General features: G+C 37.9%; 2 protein-coding genes across 3 annotated transcripts; one reads left to right on the forward strand and one right to left on the reverse strand.

Moving 5' to 3' along the window:
• Positions 1 to 228: 228 nt before the first annotated feature.
• LOC110699325 (multiple inositol polyphosphate phosphatase 1-like) lies at positions 229 to 7,384 on the reverse strand. Of its 2 annotated transcripts, XM_021876837.1 has the most exons (12): positions 6,829 to 7,384; positions 6,612 to 6,699; positions 5,224 to 5,517; positions 4,906 to 5,064; positions 4,176 to 4,316; positions 4,020 to 4,076; positions 3,238 to 3,376; positions 2,115 to 2,219; positions 1,800 to 1,987; positions 1,051 to 1,092; positions 848 to 971; positions 229 to 732 (listed from the first exon to the last, which is right to left on the reverse strand). In XM_021876837.1, the coding sequence occupies exons 1-12, from the start codon at positions 7,134 to 7,136 to the stop codon at positions 716 to 718; spliced, it is 1,662 nt and encodes a 553-aa protein (XP_021732529.1). In that variant the 5' UTR covers positions 7,137 to 7,384; the 3' UTR covers positions 229 to 715. The 2 variants fall into 2 exon arrangements, with proteins under 2 accessions (XP_021732529.1, XP_021732528.1); XM_021876836.1 differs by having other exon boundaries at positions 229 to 971; positions 6,829 to 7,383.
• Positions 7,385 to 9,307: 1,923 nt separating this feature from the next.
• On the forward strand, positions 9,308 to 13,390 carry LOC110699326. Its single transcript, XM_021876838.1, has 6 exons — positions 9,308 to 9,571; positions 10,214 to 10,385; positions 10,749 to 10,862; positions 12,125 to 12,328; positions 12,664 to 12,828; positions 12,917 to 13,390. The coding sequence occupies exons 2-6, from the start codon at positions 10,239 to 10,241 to the stop codon at positions 13,202 to 13,204; spliced, it is 918 nt and encodes a 305-aa protein (XP_021732530.1). The 5' UTR covers positions 9,308 to 9,571; positions 10,214 to 10,238; the 3' UTR covers positions 13,205 to 13,390.
• The last annotated feature ends 5,569 nt before the right edge of the window (positions 13,391 to 18,959 follow it).

Raw genomic sequence — 18,959 nt, forward strand, 5'->3', positions numbered from 1 at the left:
GGTAAATCATGTTGAGCTCTTCTATGCTCCTAATCAGCTTTCTTTCCCAGTTTCCCTCCTAATTTCTAGTACTATTTACCTCTTTCTGTCGTCCTTATTTCTACTAATCGGCTCTTCTTGTCCTCCGTATCAAGTTTTTTGTAATAAACTTTGTGGAGTTATTTTTTATTTCCTAGGAAAGTATATTAATCACATAATCATGTAAAGGATAAAGTACTCTCCATATAATGGCATAATTTATAATATATTGGGACACCTCATCTAGTTTTAATTTCTAAAGATAAAGCATGAAATTGGACTGAAGAGACCGAGGTCCCATAGCTTCTAGCAATTTCTAAAGTTTTTCAGAAATATAACAGGAGTTGTCTTTTCACTATAGTCCATTGTACACACACCCAGAAAAAAACCCAAAAAAAGGAAAAAGGAATTCTGATTGGAATAACTAAAATCAAGTGAACATCCCCATACTGCTAACAGTAAAATCTGAACCGAACCAGTATAAAACACAGCTAGGCAGAGGCAGCAAGCATCGGTGAAGTTCACTCCCATCACTGTCACCAGGTAAATCACTCTTAATTTGTAAAAGAACTGAACTTCCAGATCTAAAATTGAGGCCAACAGCAGTCCTGCATAGTGAAGTTGCTGATGCTTCCATATTTGTGTTCCGCAAAATCAATGCATAAGAACAGAAAGATCAACAAAAAAAAGAACTCTGCTATATGGATCCAGCAGCTGAAAATCAAATTATGACTTGTTCAGATAGAGTATCAAATCCAAGAGAAGGCTGAACCCCTTTATAGGAATGAGGCCCATTATAAGTCGGCTTTGTCAGAATCCTTTGCATTACCCTGCCAGGAGAACAGCCAACCAAACAGCGATGAAAACTTGCTGTATGCAGGCTCTGGCACAACATCCTTCACCGTGCAGATGGCCTGATAATCATCCTTCATATGAGGCTCAAGTATCCTTTCCTAAAAGACACATGCAATTCGATGACTGAGAGGTGAGGTTTCTAACAAACGATAGCATACACATTGATGCAGTAGTTACCTTGAAAACTTCAAATGGACAAAAGTCAGAGTTGTCGCAGCCCTGTTCAAACAAGTCAACAGTATCAAATGTTAACAAAAATAAATGAAATACGAAGAAATCAGAAGATAAGCAAGACGGAAGCACAGAATTACAGTCTACAGTTTAATAGAATCATGAAGCAATTATGCACTCCCCCTCCATTCCTATTTACTAGCGTCCTAAGATTGTACAAGGCTCTTAAGGAGAAAATATTTAAAAAATAAATTAATAAATTAAAAAAGAAGTAGAGAGAAAAGTGGGTGGGTGTGTGGATAAACTACAGAAAAAGATGAGAGTACCAACATACCATATGACGATGTAGCAAATGAAAAGGGACCGAAAAAAAGGCAACATAAAGAAGGGGATACAAGAGGAGCTGCATTGTTCTGGAGCCAAAATGTTGGAGGTGCAACACCAGAAAGTTTTGAGTAGGAAAAAAAAAAAAAAAAAAAAAAACTACACCCTCTATCGAGCAGCAATTGAGTTTTCTATAGGCTTGGCTGCACTTAAGTTAGTTTATTAGTTTTGCCTCAAAAAAAAAAAAAGTTAGTTTATTAGTATTATATAGACAAAAAGTGGCAATAGTGCATGCATAGCTTTAAAGACAGGAAGAGAACAAAGTCATTTCATTCCCCCTATTTTGCAAATGCTGAACAAATCCTTATTTGGCTAATATCCTACAATGTGCAACCCAATGTATACTTTAGCCACAGCTAACTGAAGCTTACCGGTAAAGGTACTGGATGCTCATTATGCAATACATGAACAAAATACTTGCTCTTTCTGGCAGGACAACTGTAAAGTACAAGCATGTTGTTCCCAGCAAATGGAGCCACGACACTACCCCTCCAAGTTCGCCTTTTGGGAGGCATAGGAGGGAGCTGCAACGGTTTTTCCTTAAGAACGAGATTATATTCTGTGAATTATTCAAAGAATAACACCAAGTAAGACCACCAGTCCACCGCTAATATAATTAAAGAAAAATATTTCTAGAGGTAAAAGGTAGGGAGCAAGGCAACAAGATCTTAAGATTCTATCCTCACCAGATCCTTGAAGAAAGAGACCAAGAAGACATGAGAATGGAACCACAGTCTCAGCGTGTGCAAATCGAAGCCTTGCCTTCTCATAACTCCCACTGGGCAGAGCTTCTGCATGACAGGTTTGAGCATACAAGTCAGATTAGAGTAAGAAGATAAAAACACCAGCTATACCATATGCAGAAAATATGAACAGACACTATCACACAAGAACGATACATATATAAAGGGCATGGAAATGTGAGCTCTACAATTTCATTATTCCCATAAGGCCCAAGGGAACCCTTCCCACCACTCAGATTAACGAACAGGTTGTCATAGAAGTTTTAATTTTGTGCATGAGACCACCAAAAGTTCCTGATTTCTCATCCTCTCCAGAAATGGCTAAACTAAAGCCACACATTTTAAGTTACAATCATTACAGAGAGATTGTTTTAAGTAGTGACACGACACAAACAGGCCTAACAAAGTGAATTTGATCATTTACAATGTCTAAAAATCACAGAGAAAATGAACAATTTCAGAGATAAGATCAACATCAAGGCTAAACATCTTTGATTCTAAGAATTATACCATATTGCAGCATTCAGATCTCAGAAGTAGCCCCCCTCCCCCCCCCCCCCCCCCCCCCCCCCCTCTCTCCCAAAAAAAAAAAAAAAAAGGGCATTAAAATCCACAAAAGAAACCTATCTCACTAATTCTTGTTGAATATATATTAAGCAATGAGGACTACTATGAATTACAATATTACGTAGCTTTGGACTGCATTTAAAAATAAAATGCAAGAATAAAGTAAGGAGAAGTTTGATTGATGTAAACTGAATTACACCAATTACAAATGATATTTCCACTTTCATAAAGTGGGTTCTTTCTCAAATTAGCTTAACTAAACTAAAACCAAGACACTAAATCAATATTTAACATAATGTCTTCCTAATTAGCTCTATTCATAAAATTTCTCCTCTAACAAACTGACTGACTTCTTCTTCAAGCTTCATGACAATTTATTTGTTATGCACTACCTAAATTACCCCTCCCCCTAATATCAATTCATACTTCACAGGAAAGACACGGAAGAGGATGCATCCAAAAAAAAAAAAAAAAAGCACGAACCACAAAATTTATGTACCTTCATTAGCCTTGATAGCAAGTTCCATGGACTCAACAACATCTTTAAGCAAAGGCAATCCCATGCGGTAGTTAACAGATTTTCCATATCCTTTCAACACAAATGCTTCCAGATCATCTGTCCACTCCAGCAGAGCAAGCTACAAATAACAAAACATTATAACTCATTGTGTATTAGGATATTTCATATGTTGCTAGATAGTGGTTATATCTAAGGATATTTATTTAGGGGAAGAAAAGGAAAAAAAACACTCTCCTTCCATTAGTTTTAATGAAAGCCATAACTACTTTAATTCAACTTTTTGCACCTTGAAGGGAGAGGGAAAGAGAGCTACTCAATTCCGATTATTTAGCTGAAGCAATAGAAGCAAGTAAGAAAAGGAGGGTGTAAAATTAATCATTGTATTTGGTTAGGAAAAGTATAAATAAAAGACTGAAACCAACTAAATACAACAATCCTTAATTCTTGCACAAAGACCTAAAATCAAGAAAAAAAATTAAGAGGGAGTATACAGGAGCTCTTGTAATGTTACATGCAGAAGGTAAACTGCATTAGTACAACATAGGTTGTTGCTAAAAGAGGAAGGAAAGCACAACAACATTTGCATATACCTTCTCACAATGTCAACATAATATATATGTAGATGTAAATAGGTATAATCCTTTTTGGTGCCACTTATAGTTCTAATACTCAATGCATCATTCACAAGAAAACAACCATAGAAAATGAAAATATATGGTTGAATGTAATCGCAACAAAGGGAGAACTACAAGTCCATGTACCTCAGTCGGATTAAAAAGATCACAAGCTTGATTAGTTATGTCTAGCAATGATGCTTCCTGCCATAGCAAAAAAAGCACGTTGTCACACAAATTAAAAAAAACAGATATCTACCATACATCTTGTTCAATAAATCGTGATTTTGAAGGAACACACACCTGCTTGCATAAAAACCAGAGAGAAGATATATCTTGTCTGGTGAAATTCAATCCATAGCGTCCGATTAAGGCATGAGTGATTTCATCAAAAATAGGCTCCTTTATCTTCTCAACAGCAGGCTCCTCATTTTCCCTGTAGTTCTACAACCATAGAGAGGAAGAAAGTGGAACAAGGTGAAAACGCACAACAATTTTAAGGACACAAACCGGATGTGATCATATTACAAGATTTCAAAATGCCTACAGGCCAAGTATCATCAATATTAATGATACGGGAACTTAACAAGAGCAACATATGAGAATTGAAAATAATGTTGAAAATTTTACCAGCACAGAAAAACCATACATGCATACTATAGAGAACATGGTGAGTAAACCCCAACTTCAAGAAACAAACAAACTTATGCAGAGTATAAAACAAATAAAAAATGGCTTCTACTTACAAAGATTGCATATTTAAGTATACTCAAGATAGTTGCCATGCTGATTCATTAGGTGATGTGGACAAATATTCAAGTGACATGCTAAGACAAGGAAATCAAGCCAGAGGAACAACATACTGAAGATTTTTTTTTTTTTGAAAAAAATGAGATTACTAAAAGAAAAAAAAAAAAGAAAAAAAAAAAAAAAACCTTCCATTTATGTTCAACACTAAAAAAATAGCAGCTTCCAAAGAAAGAATCTATACGTAACAAGCTAACAACCAATCAATTATACTTCAAACGCCCACCTTATAGCTTTGGCAGGTATCAAAAAACCTCAGCAATAAGTCACTTGCACGACTTTCGGTACTAACAGCAAAAGCCCGATGTTTTCCTGGGCCAAGACTTCCTCTCTCACTGAACAGCCCCATTGAAAAAGCCACAGCACTAGCAGATGCCCGAGGAACCTAAACCGTTAAGAAGAAAATAACATAACTATGTATCATAAGCCCATGTTAAGAGATTGGAACGCAAATCAGTAGATAAGCACTGAAATGTTGTAATATCATCCAAGATTAAAATGAGAAAAGAAGGTGATCTAAACTTGGAAAGGACCAAATCACTACCTGAGTTGCTTTGATTGTATACACATCAGGGTGGTAATCATCATTTAATAGAGTTGGATATTTTCCTCGAATCCTGATTCCAAGATCATAGAGTTCTTCTTCTCCCTTGACAATCAATTCGCCGCCCTTTACCTTTCCCTTCCATGGAGATGTCCATTCAAGTAGCCAAGCAGGAACATTATCCAAAGATAATTTACGTTCTTTTGCATTTGCTATAAGTGCTTGCAGTGAAGTGGCTAGCCTATCCATTTCCCTCATTCGTTTCTTAGTAGGGGCTCTTGTTCCATGCCTAGCCTATAAATTTAATGTAGATTAGTTCTGAACAAATGACTAAAGTTAATACACTGTAAATATCTTTACAGCTAACAAAAATGAGTAAGAAAAGGCTAATGAGCACAAGAATCAGTAAAAAAAAATCGTCAAAACAAGGAACATTGCAAATTCTTCCAAACTGCATACACTTGGATTGAATATCAGCCCTATAGATATTTATGAACCCAGCAAAGTTTCACATCTCAAAATGACATGCCATACCCACAAATACCTTGCATATCAAACACATATACATTACATTGTTTTGGAACACGATTGGTACACTAAGCATTATTCAGGCCAAAACAGTAGCCACAAGAGTCAAATAGGTTGAAAGTAAAAATCAATTCTAAACCAACCAAAACTTTACAACTGGAAATGACGTGTAGTCACATTCCATAACCACTATGACCTTGGCCATAAAAAACATGTAATAACCACATCAATCAACATTTATAGGAACACAATCTCTTGGTAAATTCAAACCTAGTTATACCCGAAAGTATTTATAGGCTTAGATATATAAAAACATTATTAACAGAAAACAGAGAGGAAAAAAAAAAAAAACACTGTAAAACGCCCAAAGCTGCAAAAACTTCAAATGGCAATAACTTAGCTGAATGAGAATATAAACCAGCACAAAATGTCCTAAATGTCAAAACTGTGACACCCAAAAATGACATGGAAACCCCCCACAATCACAATCACAATCACCCTAGACCAAAAATTTGCACACATATCAACTATGCTACACCACAAAAAATTGAGCTCTTAATATTACCAACCCACATAATTCATTCAACATTTTAGAAGCAAGTCTATAACTTTGGGTATATGATAATCTATGGTCTTATGGATATTTGATAAAGTCTTAAGTAGAACTAAGACACGAGACCGAATCCCATCTACATCACTTCACTACATGGCTCTCTACACGACAAAATAATAAGTTCTGGCATACAGCCATGTAAATATGTAATCTTCACTTCAATCAAATTTCATAAACAAGAAATTCATTCAAAATGTCTCCATTTCTATACATGTATAATTAATTGAAAACTAAAAGAAGAGATTACCACAAGATTTATATGAACAGGTGTACAATCATCAGTTTTATTAGAAGGTACAAATTCATTATCCACAATATCTTTCACAGCTCCATATCTGCATCCCAAATTAAAACCACATTATCAATCAAAACCACCCAAATGTCAAAATTAGGGTTAATTAATCCCCAATATAGAAAATTGAAAAAACCTATGCAATAAAAAATAAAAAAAATAGAGATCAAACCTAGTTACAGTAGAAAGATGCTGACGAACATCGTAAGGTTCATCAATGGTTGATCGAGCATAGGAAGAAGGTACTAGTAGTAGTATGAGAAGAGAGAGGATTGCATGTTGCATAAAAATGGCGGAATTTTTTTCTTTCATCTTCGATTTTACTTTTACATTCACTTTCACTTTCATTTCTCTGTTTTTGGGAAGATTTCTGGGTTTTCTCTCTCTTATTTTGAGTTTTATAGTGTGGAAAAGAACGAAGATTTGACGACGTGTGCTACCGTGAACGATGACAACCCATAGGGGAATTACATGTGGCATGTTTAAAATGTTGGTTAGTGACGGGATAACATGCTTTTAGGGTCGAGTAGGATCATAATCGGTTTGGATCACGTCGTGATATATTAATCGTTTGGAGTTGGAGTCAAGTTTAATTCGGGTCTAGTTTGATTTTTGTCCGAGGCATGCTGGATTAGGTTTAAGCTAGTGTGTAAACATAGTGTAATTTCAAAACAAAAATTGATATGAGTAATTATTGGGTCAAATTAAATATAAGTCTAGCCAGTTTTTGATCTAGAACACTTTGATAAATATGAGTTATCAAACTCGCTATTTTTTTTTTTTTTTTTTTTTTGCGAGTAAGGGATGGGCCTAGGGATGAGCAAAAATTCCGGGTACCCGGAATTGGAATCGGAACTGGTTAGTAACCGGCGGGTCTGGAATCGTAATTAGACCCGGTGGTTCCAATTTCAGGTAATAAATTAAGGAATCGGTTGCAACCGGTTCCAATTCCAATTCTCAATTTTTTTATATATTAAACCAAATATATTTTTAAAAAAAAATATATGTTAAATGTATGTAGTTAGTAAAATAAAAAAAAATATATTATTAAAACCTAACATAAATAAAATAGCTTCATGCATATATAAATATAATTATTAAACGCTAAAAATGAAAATGGATCAAATAACTATTATAATTGTATTAAATTTTAACATTTATGTACAATAGTGGGTACCCATAACCGAAACCGGAATCGGTACCCGACAATTCCAATTCCAATTTCTAAGTTTTAGGACCCAGTTGAAGTGGTTCCAATTCCAATTCCGAATTTTAGGACCCGCTCCCAACCAATTCCGGGTATCCGAAATTTGTGCTCACCCCTAATAAGTGGACCCCACCTTGATTTCCTATCATAGGAATGTCAAGGGGGTATTACCCAAGTGAGAGAGGCGATATGAGCATCGAACCCGGTCACAGTCACGGAACCGAAGTCAAGCTCCACTGAGCTATAGACTTCTTGCTCACTCACTACAAAATATGCAATTGCCAATGCATATGTAAAAGTAAGAAAGTACAAGTTAATTACATTATATTCACCTCTAGAGTTGTAATTAAAAGAGAAATATAACAACTTTTAATAGTTAATTTCATAAATAGAGATGAACAGGTATGAGTGTATGACCCTAAAGACATTAATTTAGCAAATGCTATTGTATTTGAAAACCTTTATATATCATGCATTTAAAATATAACACCTTACTAGACTATTGTATTACTTAGCATTTTACAACCTAATGCTAACCAACAAAGATCCCTAAGCAGTTTGATTGATTGTCAAATTAAAATTACTTAATTAGTTTAAAACAATTCAACTCCAAGATAATTTTCTATTTCATGGAACAAAATGCGCAAAGAAGCAATCTTTATATTTTGCTTATTACATCTTTACTTAGCTTAATATCAACTTCAATTCGTATTATAGGATTTGCAGCATTAACTTCTTTTTTAGGCAAAAACTTATAGGTATGAAGTCTAAGATATATAATAGTGTGAGAAAAACTACTATACTCTTGTTATTTGCCCAAGACAAATGAGTTTTCTAAAATAATGTTTAAATTAGACTCTTTAAGATAAGGGCCCTGTGCAATTGCACTCCTTCATTTAAGTAATTTTTTTTTTACAAAATTTAGCTACCAATAAGAAATTAATCGTTCTAATATGCTTATAACATCTTTACTTAGCTTCTTAACAATTTCAATTAATACTGTATCACTAACTTTTTTTTTTTAATCCAAAAGCTCATAGGTATATAATTTAAGGTGCGTAATAGTGTGAGAGAAATAATAAATTTCTCATTATTTGTCCAAAACAAATGAGTTTTCTAAAACAATGTTTAAAATTTAGGCTTTTAAGACAAGCGCCCTGTGCTATTGGTCTGCTACACTTAGGTGATTTTTTTTTTTTTGTTTTACAAACTTTAGCTAGCAATTAGAAAATTTGATACACACAAACCAATTCACGCTGCTTCATTGCTACAAAGATTTTTAAATTGTCAATACTCCGTGCCCAACATTACCGTTGCATCACTTGTCAATTATCACCCTAATCCATTTAATTTGTTACGAAATAAAATTGAAATGATATAAAAAATTCAAGATTTACGCACCTCAAATCATGACAATCATACTCTCTATCTAAAATTAACGACGAGTAAATCCGGGTTAAGGAAGACTAGTAAAAATGTAAAATGTTGGAAAACACTTCGCTGATTCATTGACACCGACAACCCCACAAAGTCCACAAGACCTCATCTTCCTCCCTTTTTGTCTTATCGGCGAACTTCACGAATTCGTTGCTCTTCTGAAATTAATCCACATTTTTCTCTCTCCTTTCACGAAGCTCGAGATCTCATCACTGACGAAAATAAACCCCTATTCTATATCATTCACTTCAATTCAATTTTCTGATTTCAGGTAATTTTCATTTCATTATTCCCAATTTAATTTTTAACGATTTTATCAATTAAATTTTTTAATTTGTACTTTTATGGGCGAATTTTATCATATTAATACTTGGATTGGACCTAGTTTGAACCTTCGATAGTATTTTGAGAGAAGTAAGTGAACAAGAAAGCTGATTTGATTCTGTTTTTTTTTCCTTCCAAATTTAATAAGCTGGGTTTTATCTGATGGAACCCTAATTTAGTACTACTGCATCATTTCGCAGAATTTAGTAATTACGGAGTATAAAATTAAGGAGTTAGTATAACCGAAAATGATTGGTATTGACCAAAATTTAATGAATGATAGAGCGTTTTAACAATGATGTTTACTGTGTTAGTATAGTGGGATTAAAGAAAGATAATTAGGAATGTACAAAGCTTAAATCTTGCAAATCCCGCAACTGGTTCAAGTGTGGTACTATGCATGATCAACTCATACTGGTGCAGAGTATGATAGCCAGACTGTACAAACCTACATGTACCGAGATCGCTTATTACAATGGGATACTGGCGTTCAGTTTTGGGTATTGTGGTGTAGAGATATTTCCTTGCACCTCTGATTTTGTTGTATTACGCGCTTATCATCATAACATTTGACTATTGGTTGATGCAGAAGCACTTATTTGAGTATTGCGTCAATGAGAAACTTGAATGAGTTTCAAGGTTTCTGGGGCTCAGTGGCTCGGAAGGCTAAAGCGGTCCTTGATGACGATGTTCCACCTGAGCAAGCTGAAGCCCCTAGGACAGCTCGTCGGTATGAAAATAATGCTGCTTCCGGACAGCAGGTGAGAAAGCCCACGATAAACATCTTGTTCTTAAATTCTCTTCTTCCACAACGCTTCTAACCACTTTCTCCCCCCGAAGCAATAAGGAAAAGAAATAATCCTGTGTAAGCGCACACAAGAGGTGGACAGTTATCCTAGAATGATAGTTTAATCTGTGAAGAGTGTGAGGGAAAGAAGCAGAGATAGAAAAGATTTGTATATGAAATATAAATACCCATAAAAGAGTATTTTGTTGCTTGATCTCGAATCTTATTTTAAATGGTCAGGTGCCAGACGTTTAAATTTTGTTTTTGTTTGATGTTCACTGCTGTATTGATATACCATTCTGATAGTACTTTCATTATATGAGTTATCTGATTGCAGGATGGCCGCCAATTTCAACCTGAGCAGGGCCGCCAAAAACCGGACAAAGCTGTATTACGGAAGGGGTTTGGTGCTATTGCTTCTTCGTTTAATTATCTTGGCAATGCCTTAGAGGTAAGCTTGATGTAATTATTTCGTAATGTTGAAGTTTATTAAACACTCAGCTGTGAATTTGCTCCATTTGGTGCTATGTTTAGGCTTTTTACCAATTCTCCTGTGGCTCAGACACCTACTGCTATTATTTTCTCAGATATTATCTTAATAGACCAAATCCTTGAGGAGAGCTTCCTGTGCCATAATGCAAATCCCAGTATGCTGTAGAAATTCAATAAGTTAACATAATTGAATTCTCTGAAAAAAAATTTATGAGCAATTTTTGCAGTAGAGTATTAAAAAAGGTCCATTTATGGGCTTATGGTCCATAGCCATCTAATTTGTGTGAATCTTTTTGGACGAAGAAATTTAGGGGAGTTGTAAAAGTAAAACGATTTGCTATCAACTGAAGCTACCATGAGAAGCTTCACTGGACAAAATTGTAAATATTTAAAAACACTGAAAGAAGAAAGAACACAGGTTTACTGGAAATAAACTGATGCCAGGTCCTGATGGTGGATTGGTAGTAACTGGTTATTGGTGAAGTGGTGAGTTAAGTCCATTACTGAATGGTTGTAGTAGTTGTGTCACTTGAAGAACCCCTATGGTAAATTACATTACAGATAGAACCCCTGAATCTATTAGGAATATATTGAAGATAGAACTGGGGAGGCAATTAAAAAGACTGATATTGTTTGTTTGCCCCCCAACAACGTTAATGGATTTAAGAAAACGCTTTTTACCCCTTCTACTCTGTCTTTTTTGAGGCACCAAAAGATAGCTGATAAACCTGCTAGTATATACTTTGCCCAAGAGGTGTTCGTTCCTATTGGTGTTTGAGAATTTGATCCTCTTTTATAGCCTAAAATTGGGTTTCCTGTTTAATAAACCAATATACATAACGAGAAAATCGCAAGTGCCTCCCCCCCTAATCTATGTTGTTTCTCTTCTGGAAGGTTCACTTAGCAAAAAAAAACTTACAAAATTAGTAGTTGTAACAAACTAACAATCATAAAAGGGGTCCCATGATTCTTTTTTTTTATTATTATTATTTTTTTTTTATTATTATTATTATTATTATTATTATTATTATTATTATTATTATTATTATTATTATTATTATTATTATTATTATTTCTTTTTCTTGTGATCTTTGCCTCTCTTTGAGGAGCTGTGTAAAAGTTAAGAAGGTATCATCATAAACTCATTATTGTGTGTTGCTAGCAATTGTATATATTGAGCAATAATTATGCTACTGATGTCTGTACTGCTCTAATGTCCAGGAAGGACTTCACATTGTGGAGAACCGCACTGCAGACATTATCCTAAACACTCGAAATCGGAGGTATGCCAGAAAAAAATCAGCCCCTGACTTCAACCAACAGCCCACAGATGCTGGACTTGTAAAGGAACCATCTGGAACACAGAACCAAATGCCCTCGGTGGCTCAAACGGAATTGAACATCCAATTGCAGGCATCTCGCGACGTAAGGTGGCCACTTTTTGATCACTGGTCATATAATAATTAATACTAATTAATACTAAGGGATTTTCTACGGTCTGTCTCTCTAGAGCTCTCTTAAATGTTGTGCTGTACTTCTCATTTCTTATTGGATATAATTTACCCTTAGGTTAGGGCAGAAGGCTTTTATAGACTCTACTTAGTATACACTTATGCTCTATAAATTTGGTGTCTCAAATCTTATGTTTAGTACTAACTTGAAGTCAAATCATGTGTCATATCTTCTATCCTTTGGTTCTTGATGGATTTCACACGTTTATGGATTAATTCTGGTGGATATTTTTTTTTGGTGCATTTCAGGTTGCTATGGCCATGGCTGCCAAAACAAAGCTGCTCCTTAGAGAGCTAAAGACTTTCAAAGCTGACCTTGCATTTGCCAGGGAGCGGTGTGCTCAGCTAGAGGAAGAAAACAGGATTCTTCGAGAGAGTATGGAGAATGGAGACAACCCAGAAGATGATGAATTGGTGGACTTCTGAACTTCTAACCATTCAATCAAAGCATTTCCTACATGATTATCAGGCAGATTATTTGACTCTTGGATTTACATTTCAGATACGACTCCAATTGGAATCTCTTTTGGCAGAGAAGGCGCGGTTGGCTCAAGAGAATGCTTTTTATGCTCGTGAGAATCGCTTCTTACGCGAGGTTGTTGAGTATCATCAGCTCACCATGCAGGATGTTGTCTATTTAAATGAGAGGAGTGAAGAAATAATGGAAGTTTACCCTGCCAAGGTACCAGGTGGAACAACTAATCTGAACACAATAGCTACAATGCCATCTTTATCACCTCCTGTTCACGCGTCTGAGCTTGTATTCAAAGAAAATGCGACTTCAAAATGAGGCACAGCAAGTGAGTCCTCTCGTCGTACACACAGTTAGGCATTTCTCCCACCCCCCGTTATCCTAGTTAGTGTCCTGGGTTACATTTATGATGAAGACTATACATTGTTTTCTTGTGCTTCCTACAACTTTGTAGTCTGTATATTCGTATCAATAATATCATACAACTTTCCCCAGCTAGAGAAATACTACGTATTATTCTTTGGTCTCGAACCACTACTTCCTTTCTGAAAGGAATGGTGTCCTTCCAACAAGTGTATTATTCCGATAGAGGGTTCAGAATTATTACAGAGGTAATTCTTCAGTAAGGTCAAGTGATCGGAATGCCTAGGTGGAGGCCGCTTCCGATCAGTAATATCAGGATACAATTGATATTACAGCTTAATCTTAACTGAACCCTTCGGGTCTAACCCAATCGAATCTCCGATCCGAGACGTCGAATTAATCCGAAAGGATTTAATGAGTCGACAGAGTTTTACGAATACAGACGTCGGAAATCGAGCCTAGGGCGTCGATACCGAGCGTCGCAAAATCACAATCGACAAGCATGAACGTAGCCATAGCTAGGCTAGGTTAGCTCATCGCAAACCTGGGTGCACCATGTGTGTGCTAGGCGCACCATGGTGTGCTAGGCACCATCGCAGCCTAGGCGCACCCTAGCAGCCCATCGTAAGCTAGCATGGGTGCCTAGGTGCGCATGGCAGCCATCGCAGGCCACACAGGCACCAGGCAGCCCATAGCAACTATCAAGCATGCTAGCGTGGTGCCTGGGTGCATATGGCGCCTATCGCAGGCCATGGCATCACCAGGCGCACCATCGCAAGCACTGGGTGCTGCGTGCGTGCGTGCCTGGCCTGGCAGCACCATCGCAAGCACCAGGTGCTGGCGTGGCTGGCTGCCTGGCAATGGCGCGCCATGTGCGTGTGCTTGAGTGCTAGCCTTCGCATGGCAGCACTAAGCATCGCAGCACATGCGAGGGGCTGCGCGCCAGCTCGATGCTAGGGCCTGACACTCGCAGCCTCGCACACTAGCCTCGCACAAAGCAGTCTCGCATGTGATGCGTGTGGGCTGGCAGTGCGTGGTACGTGGCGCATGGCTGGTGCGTGTGCGTGCAATGCCTGGCTGGGTGCTAGGCAGCAGCGCCACGCATGCGAGTGCGTGTACGTGCGCACATGCCTCACATCAAGCACAAGCAGTGCTAGGCACTGGCTAGTGCTAGCGTAGGCATCGTGCTAGTGCGTGTGTGCGATGGGGTATGCGAATGGTGCGGGGGGACAGTGTGGCCAGCATGCGTGGCTCGCTAGCAGCACGTATGCTGGCTGTGCTAGCAGTGAGGCGCGAAGAGTGAGTGCGTGGGCTGCTGGGGCTAATGTCAGCACTAGGTGCTAGCAGCGCCAGCACGTAGCACCAGCACAACCCAGCAGCAGCGTGCACTGGCTGGCAGCAAGGCACGCTAGCTGGCAGCCCCAGCTGGCACGCTAGCTGGCAGCCCCAGCTGGCACGCTAGCTGGCAGCCAGCTAGCACACCTTGACCCGGTTTTGGGCATGGTGTGTGGGGACCAATACATGGCCTTGGGGATCAAGGCAATGGTCCCCCCAAGCCTTGGTCCTCACTTGGCTTTCTCTATATTTGTGCCATGTGTCGATTTGTGATTGAGTTAATTAATTATTTAATTTTGGAATTAAATAATTATCATTTTACCAACTCTCCCACATTGATGGGAGATTGGAAATCAAGGGATCATTTCCCTATAAATACCAAGCTTGGTATTGGGATTTGAGACAACCTTGAGTGGAATTAAAAAGGCAACTCTAGAAAAGAGTAAACCTTTGATTCGTAAAACTCATAGTTATTTTGTCCGGGCCTTGACTAACCTTCAAGACTTGGGACGCTCGGGTCGGGTCGAGGGTATGATCCGTCGGAGATCTCGTCTTTTCGAGATTTTGAAGTAAGAGCTCCTTGGGAGCGAAGCACGCGTCAAAGGTATAATTCTTATCCTTAATCTTGTTTGATTAAGTTTATCATGCTTGTTTAATTGCTTTAATTAAGGGGCGGGTCTTGGTGGGTTTCCTTTCGCGTAGTGTCGGGTCACTACGAAACCCTACAGCGGTATCGGAGCCACGCTCCTTTTAATTTTTGCAATTATTGTTTAATTAAGGTGTTTTAAAGAATTTATTTTTCTGGTTCATGTTCATCTAATTAGATTAGATGCTCGTTTTAATTAAATTTTAAAACTCGATTTTATTATCGACTTGGCTGTCGAACCTAGATTTTGGCTCAAAAATAGTGATTTTTGGGTGGAATCGACATTCTGGAACTGTTTCAGCCCTTTTAGGGTTGTCCAAAAGCCAAATTCGAACCAGAAACCCATTTTTTTCTGGGGTTTTTCGTTTTTCAACGAAAGTTTTAATTCTTTTTAAGCCTTGATTAATGCAAGCACTACAAGGTTAGATTAAATGCACATTTGCATCACTAATCTACTGGTTTTAAAATATCTTTGAGCATAATAATGGAGTGTTTATTAGTGCTTAAGTTGATATACCAAGTAATCACATAAACTTGTTTTTCACAATTTTGCAAATAAATTGCAATAAGGTGTGAAAACTTGTTGTGATTTTGTATTTTAAGTTCCCAAGTATTGTTAAAGTTCTAATCTTTAAGTGTTTAAATGATTGGAACCCTAACCCTAAATTCCATGTTGAACAAAGTTTGGATTTTTTCATATTTTGGTTGATTAAAATCTATTATGTTCAATTACTTGTGAGTAAAATTTGATTAATCTTCATATTGGAAGATGTAATCTTGGTATTTTACACAAGTATGCAAGTTGGAAAATTTTATCATTGGATGATTAATTTATTTTTCCAACTCCCTTTTGTCAAATCCATGATTAATTTGCATATTGGCAAGATTAATTTTGGACATAACTCATTTTATTTTCAGCATAATGTTTGACCTAATTTTGTTCAAAATTGTAATTTTGGATAAATTTAGGCTTGTGCACCAATTAAAATAAAATTTATTTAAGTTAGACTTAATGGTTGTTTTATTTTATTTTCCCTAAAATTAATTCTAAAATATAATTTGGAATTAATTCATGTCACACGTAAATCGGGATTAAAATCCCGAGTCATAGCACGCAAATCAAGGCCACACACCCAAGTGCCACCAAGGCTAGCCGGGCTGCCTAGCAGCCCACATGTGGCTGCCTATGGTGCGCACAAGGGCGAGGCTTGATGCTGCTATGCGCTGTGTGTGTGTGGCTGGGATGCATGGCAGGGGTGCGTGGGGTGGCTGGGCTGGCTTGCGAAGGAAGCTGCTGGGCAGCAGGGCAACAAGCATCAGCCAGTGCACCACGAGCATCATGATGCGCCTGCCCAGCAGGCCAGATGTTCGCAGGCACCAGCGTGCTAACAAGCATGCGAAGCATGCTGCCTGGCAGCTGGGGCTTGAGGCGCTGCTTGCTAGGCACAGCAGGCCTCAACCACGCACCATGGCGCCATGCCATGGGCTGCCTAGCAGCCATGGTGCGCACCCACCAAGGGCTTTGTTGGGTGATTTTGCTTAACATTGAGCTATAATTTTGCGTTTTTTCATGTTAATAATTTTAATTATTTATTTTAACGAGGCTAAAAACCTCGATTTTGATTTTGCAAAATTTTGACAAATTACGGGTTATGCCGACTTAATTAATCGGATTAATTAAGTACGGATGCGGAATTTAGTGGGAGCTTAATTAAATGCGTTAGCATTTTGCGTTTAGAAATAATGGATTAAACCACTTTGACTAGTTTTAATTAGGCGCGTTAATTGGATTAACGACCTAAGTTAGTTACTAGTTTTGCGTGTTTAATTGTGTATTTCGTAAAATTGCATGGGCCGTTCACAAATAGTGAACGGGTGAATGAAAGATTGCTTTCAAAACAGGTTGTTTGAAAAATGGCAACTAGTGGGGCCCGACTAGGATAGAAAATACGGACTGCGTTTCGTTATGTATTTTTGTAAATCTAAATACGGTCTGCGAACCGTTAAGTATTTTTGTACTATTTAGATTAATCTTAGTCGTTCTAGCTAGCTTCTTTTATTTCATTTTGGCCAAGAAGTCTCAAGACGACGTTTCGACGAAGACGAGCCAAGATGAAGACCCATGGAAATTGAAGATTTCAAGGGGTCATGCTAGTTGCCAAATGCATCTATTTTTATGCCTTATATATTGTTATTATATATATGTTTTCTAGATGCATGTCTAGGATTTCTATGATGTTGCGATGATTAGTTAAGTTCACTTAAATCAACCAACATAGAAACCCTAGGTCCCTTAATAATATTGAGCTAAAATTTGCCATTCCAAGGACAACACTTACCGAACTAATGCGCGTACGTGATGGATTACGCCAAAGCGAGGCATCACTACTTCCCTAGGAACGTAAGATATACTAGGTATACAAGTTGTCTTGGTTAAGCTCAACGATATCAGTAAGGAGTCCTTAGATGTCGTGGCAAAAGAGATAAAATGTCAAGTATGCATTAGATGCGACATTTTATCAAACCGAGGGTAGCTTGGAGCTATTAGCAATTGGATTGCTTACCTTAAGATATTTAATGGTTAAGACAAGCCAAAGCATGCTTATCCATTTCTTGATCTTTGGGATCTCAGAATCATTTTATTCTCGCCCATAAGGGACAATCTTAGAATGCGTGGATAAAATGTTCAATAAGTGTGAATAAGTGCATGAACGCTTTAAATTTCAACTTATTGATGTATGAATGGTTTTTCATTTCAAATTCTATCAATTGTAGAAACATGTCTGCAAGTAACTCAAACAACAAACATATGTGCCCGGAACTCCTCGAAAAGTTGGCCTTTCCCTTAAACTTGGTCAACTTTAAGGAATGTGAAGAGGAACTCAGGAGAACTCTCCGGAATTGCTCCTTGGAGTATACTCTTGATACTCCCATTCCAAGCTTCTTTGCTAAAGGGATCATGACCGACGAGGCTCATGAAGAATGGTCTTCCAATTGCAAAAGGGTCTCACGACTCATGGCAAATTCCATCCAGGAAGATTGGAAGGAAACTCTTTCCTCCTACCTTCCGGACATGTTCCTCAAAGCACTTGAGGACGTTGTCAATGTAAGAGTCACCAAGAGTGACAATGGCAACTTTGATGGACTCGTGTTTGACTTGACCAGGTCACTTTCAAACATGAGGATTAAGCCACCAAATGTTGGGTGTCTTGCTAAAGAAAGGCGACGGCTTTGGACCAAGGTCTACAATGCTAAATTGAGACCCGGGATGCCCCTCCGACCTCATGTGCTTGGTATGACTAGGCTCTTCAAGCACATGCAGCTTCTCGGAATTCCATTGGAAGATGAGATGGCGGGGCATATCTTGCTTGCTTCACTCCACTCGGGCTATGATGCACTTAGAGTGCATATCGCTGCGGGAAAGGAGACACACTCCCTCAAGGAGGTGGTGCAACTACTTAGCCAAGCCACTGCCTATGGAATGACCAAAAGGCCCTTGAGAGCTAAGAAGAAGGAGTTCAAGAAAGTTAAGGCAAAGATGAGATGCTTCCATTGTGGCATGCAAGGCCATTACAAGAAGGAATGCATGCTCATCAAGGAAGAGGGGATCACTCCGACCACCTCAGGTATCTTCCTTAACACTTGTGGATTAAGCTTATCATAAGGTATTGGATACCAAGTATGACTCACTTAATGTTGCCTTTTCAGGGACCAAGTGAGAAGCTTATC

Source organism: Chenopodium quinoa, unplaced genomic scaffold (genome assembly GCF_001683475.1).
Source record: "Chenopodium quinoa cultivar QQ74 unplaced genomic scaffold, ASM168347v1, whole genome shotgun sequence".
NCBI classification, from domain to species: domain Eukaryota; kingdom Viridiplantae; phylum Streptophyta; class Magnoliopsida; order Caryophyllales; family Amaranthaceae; genus Chenopodium; species Chenopodium quinoa.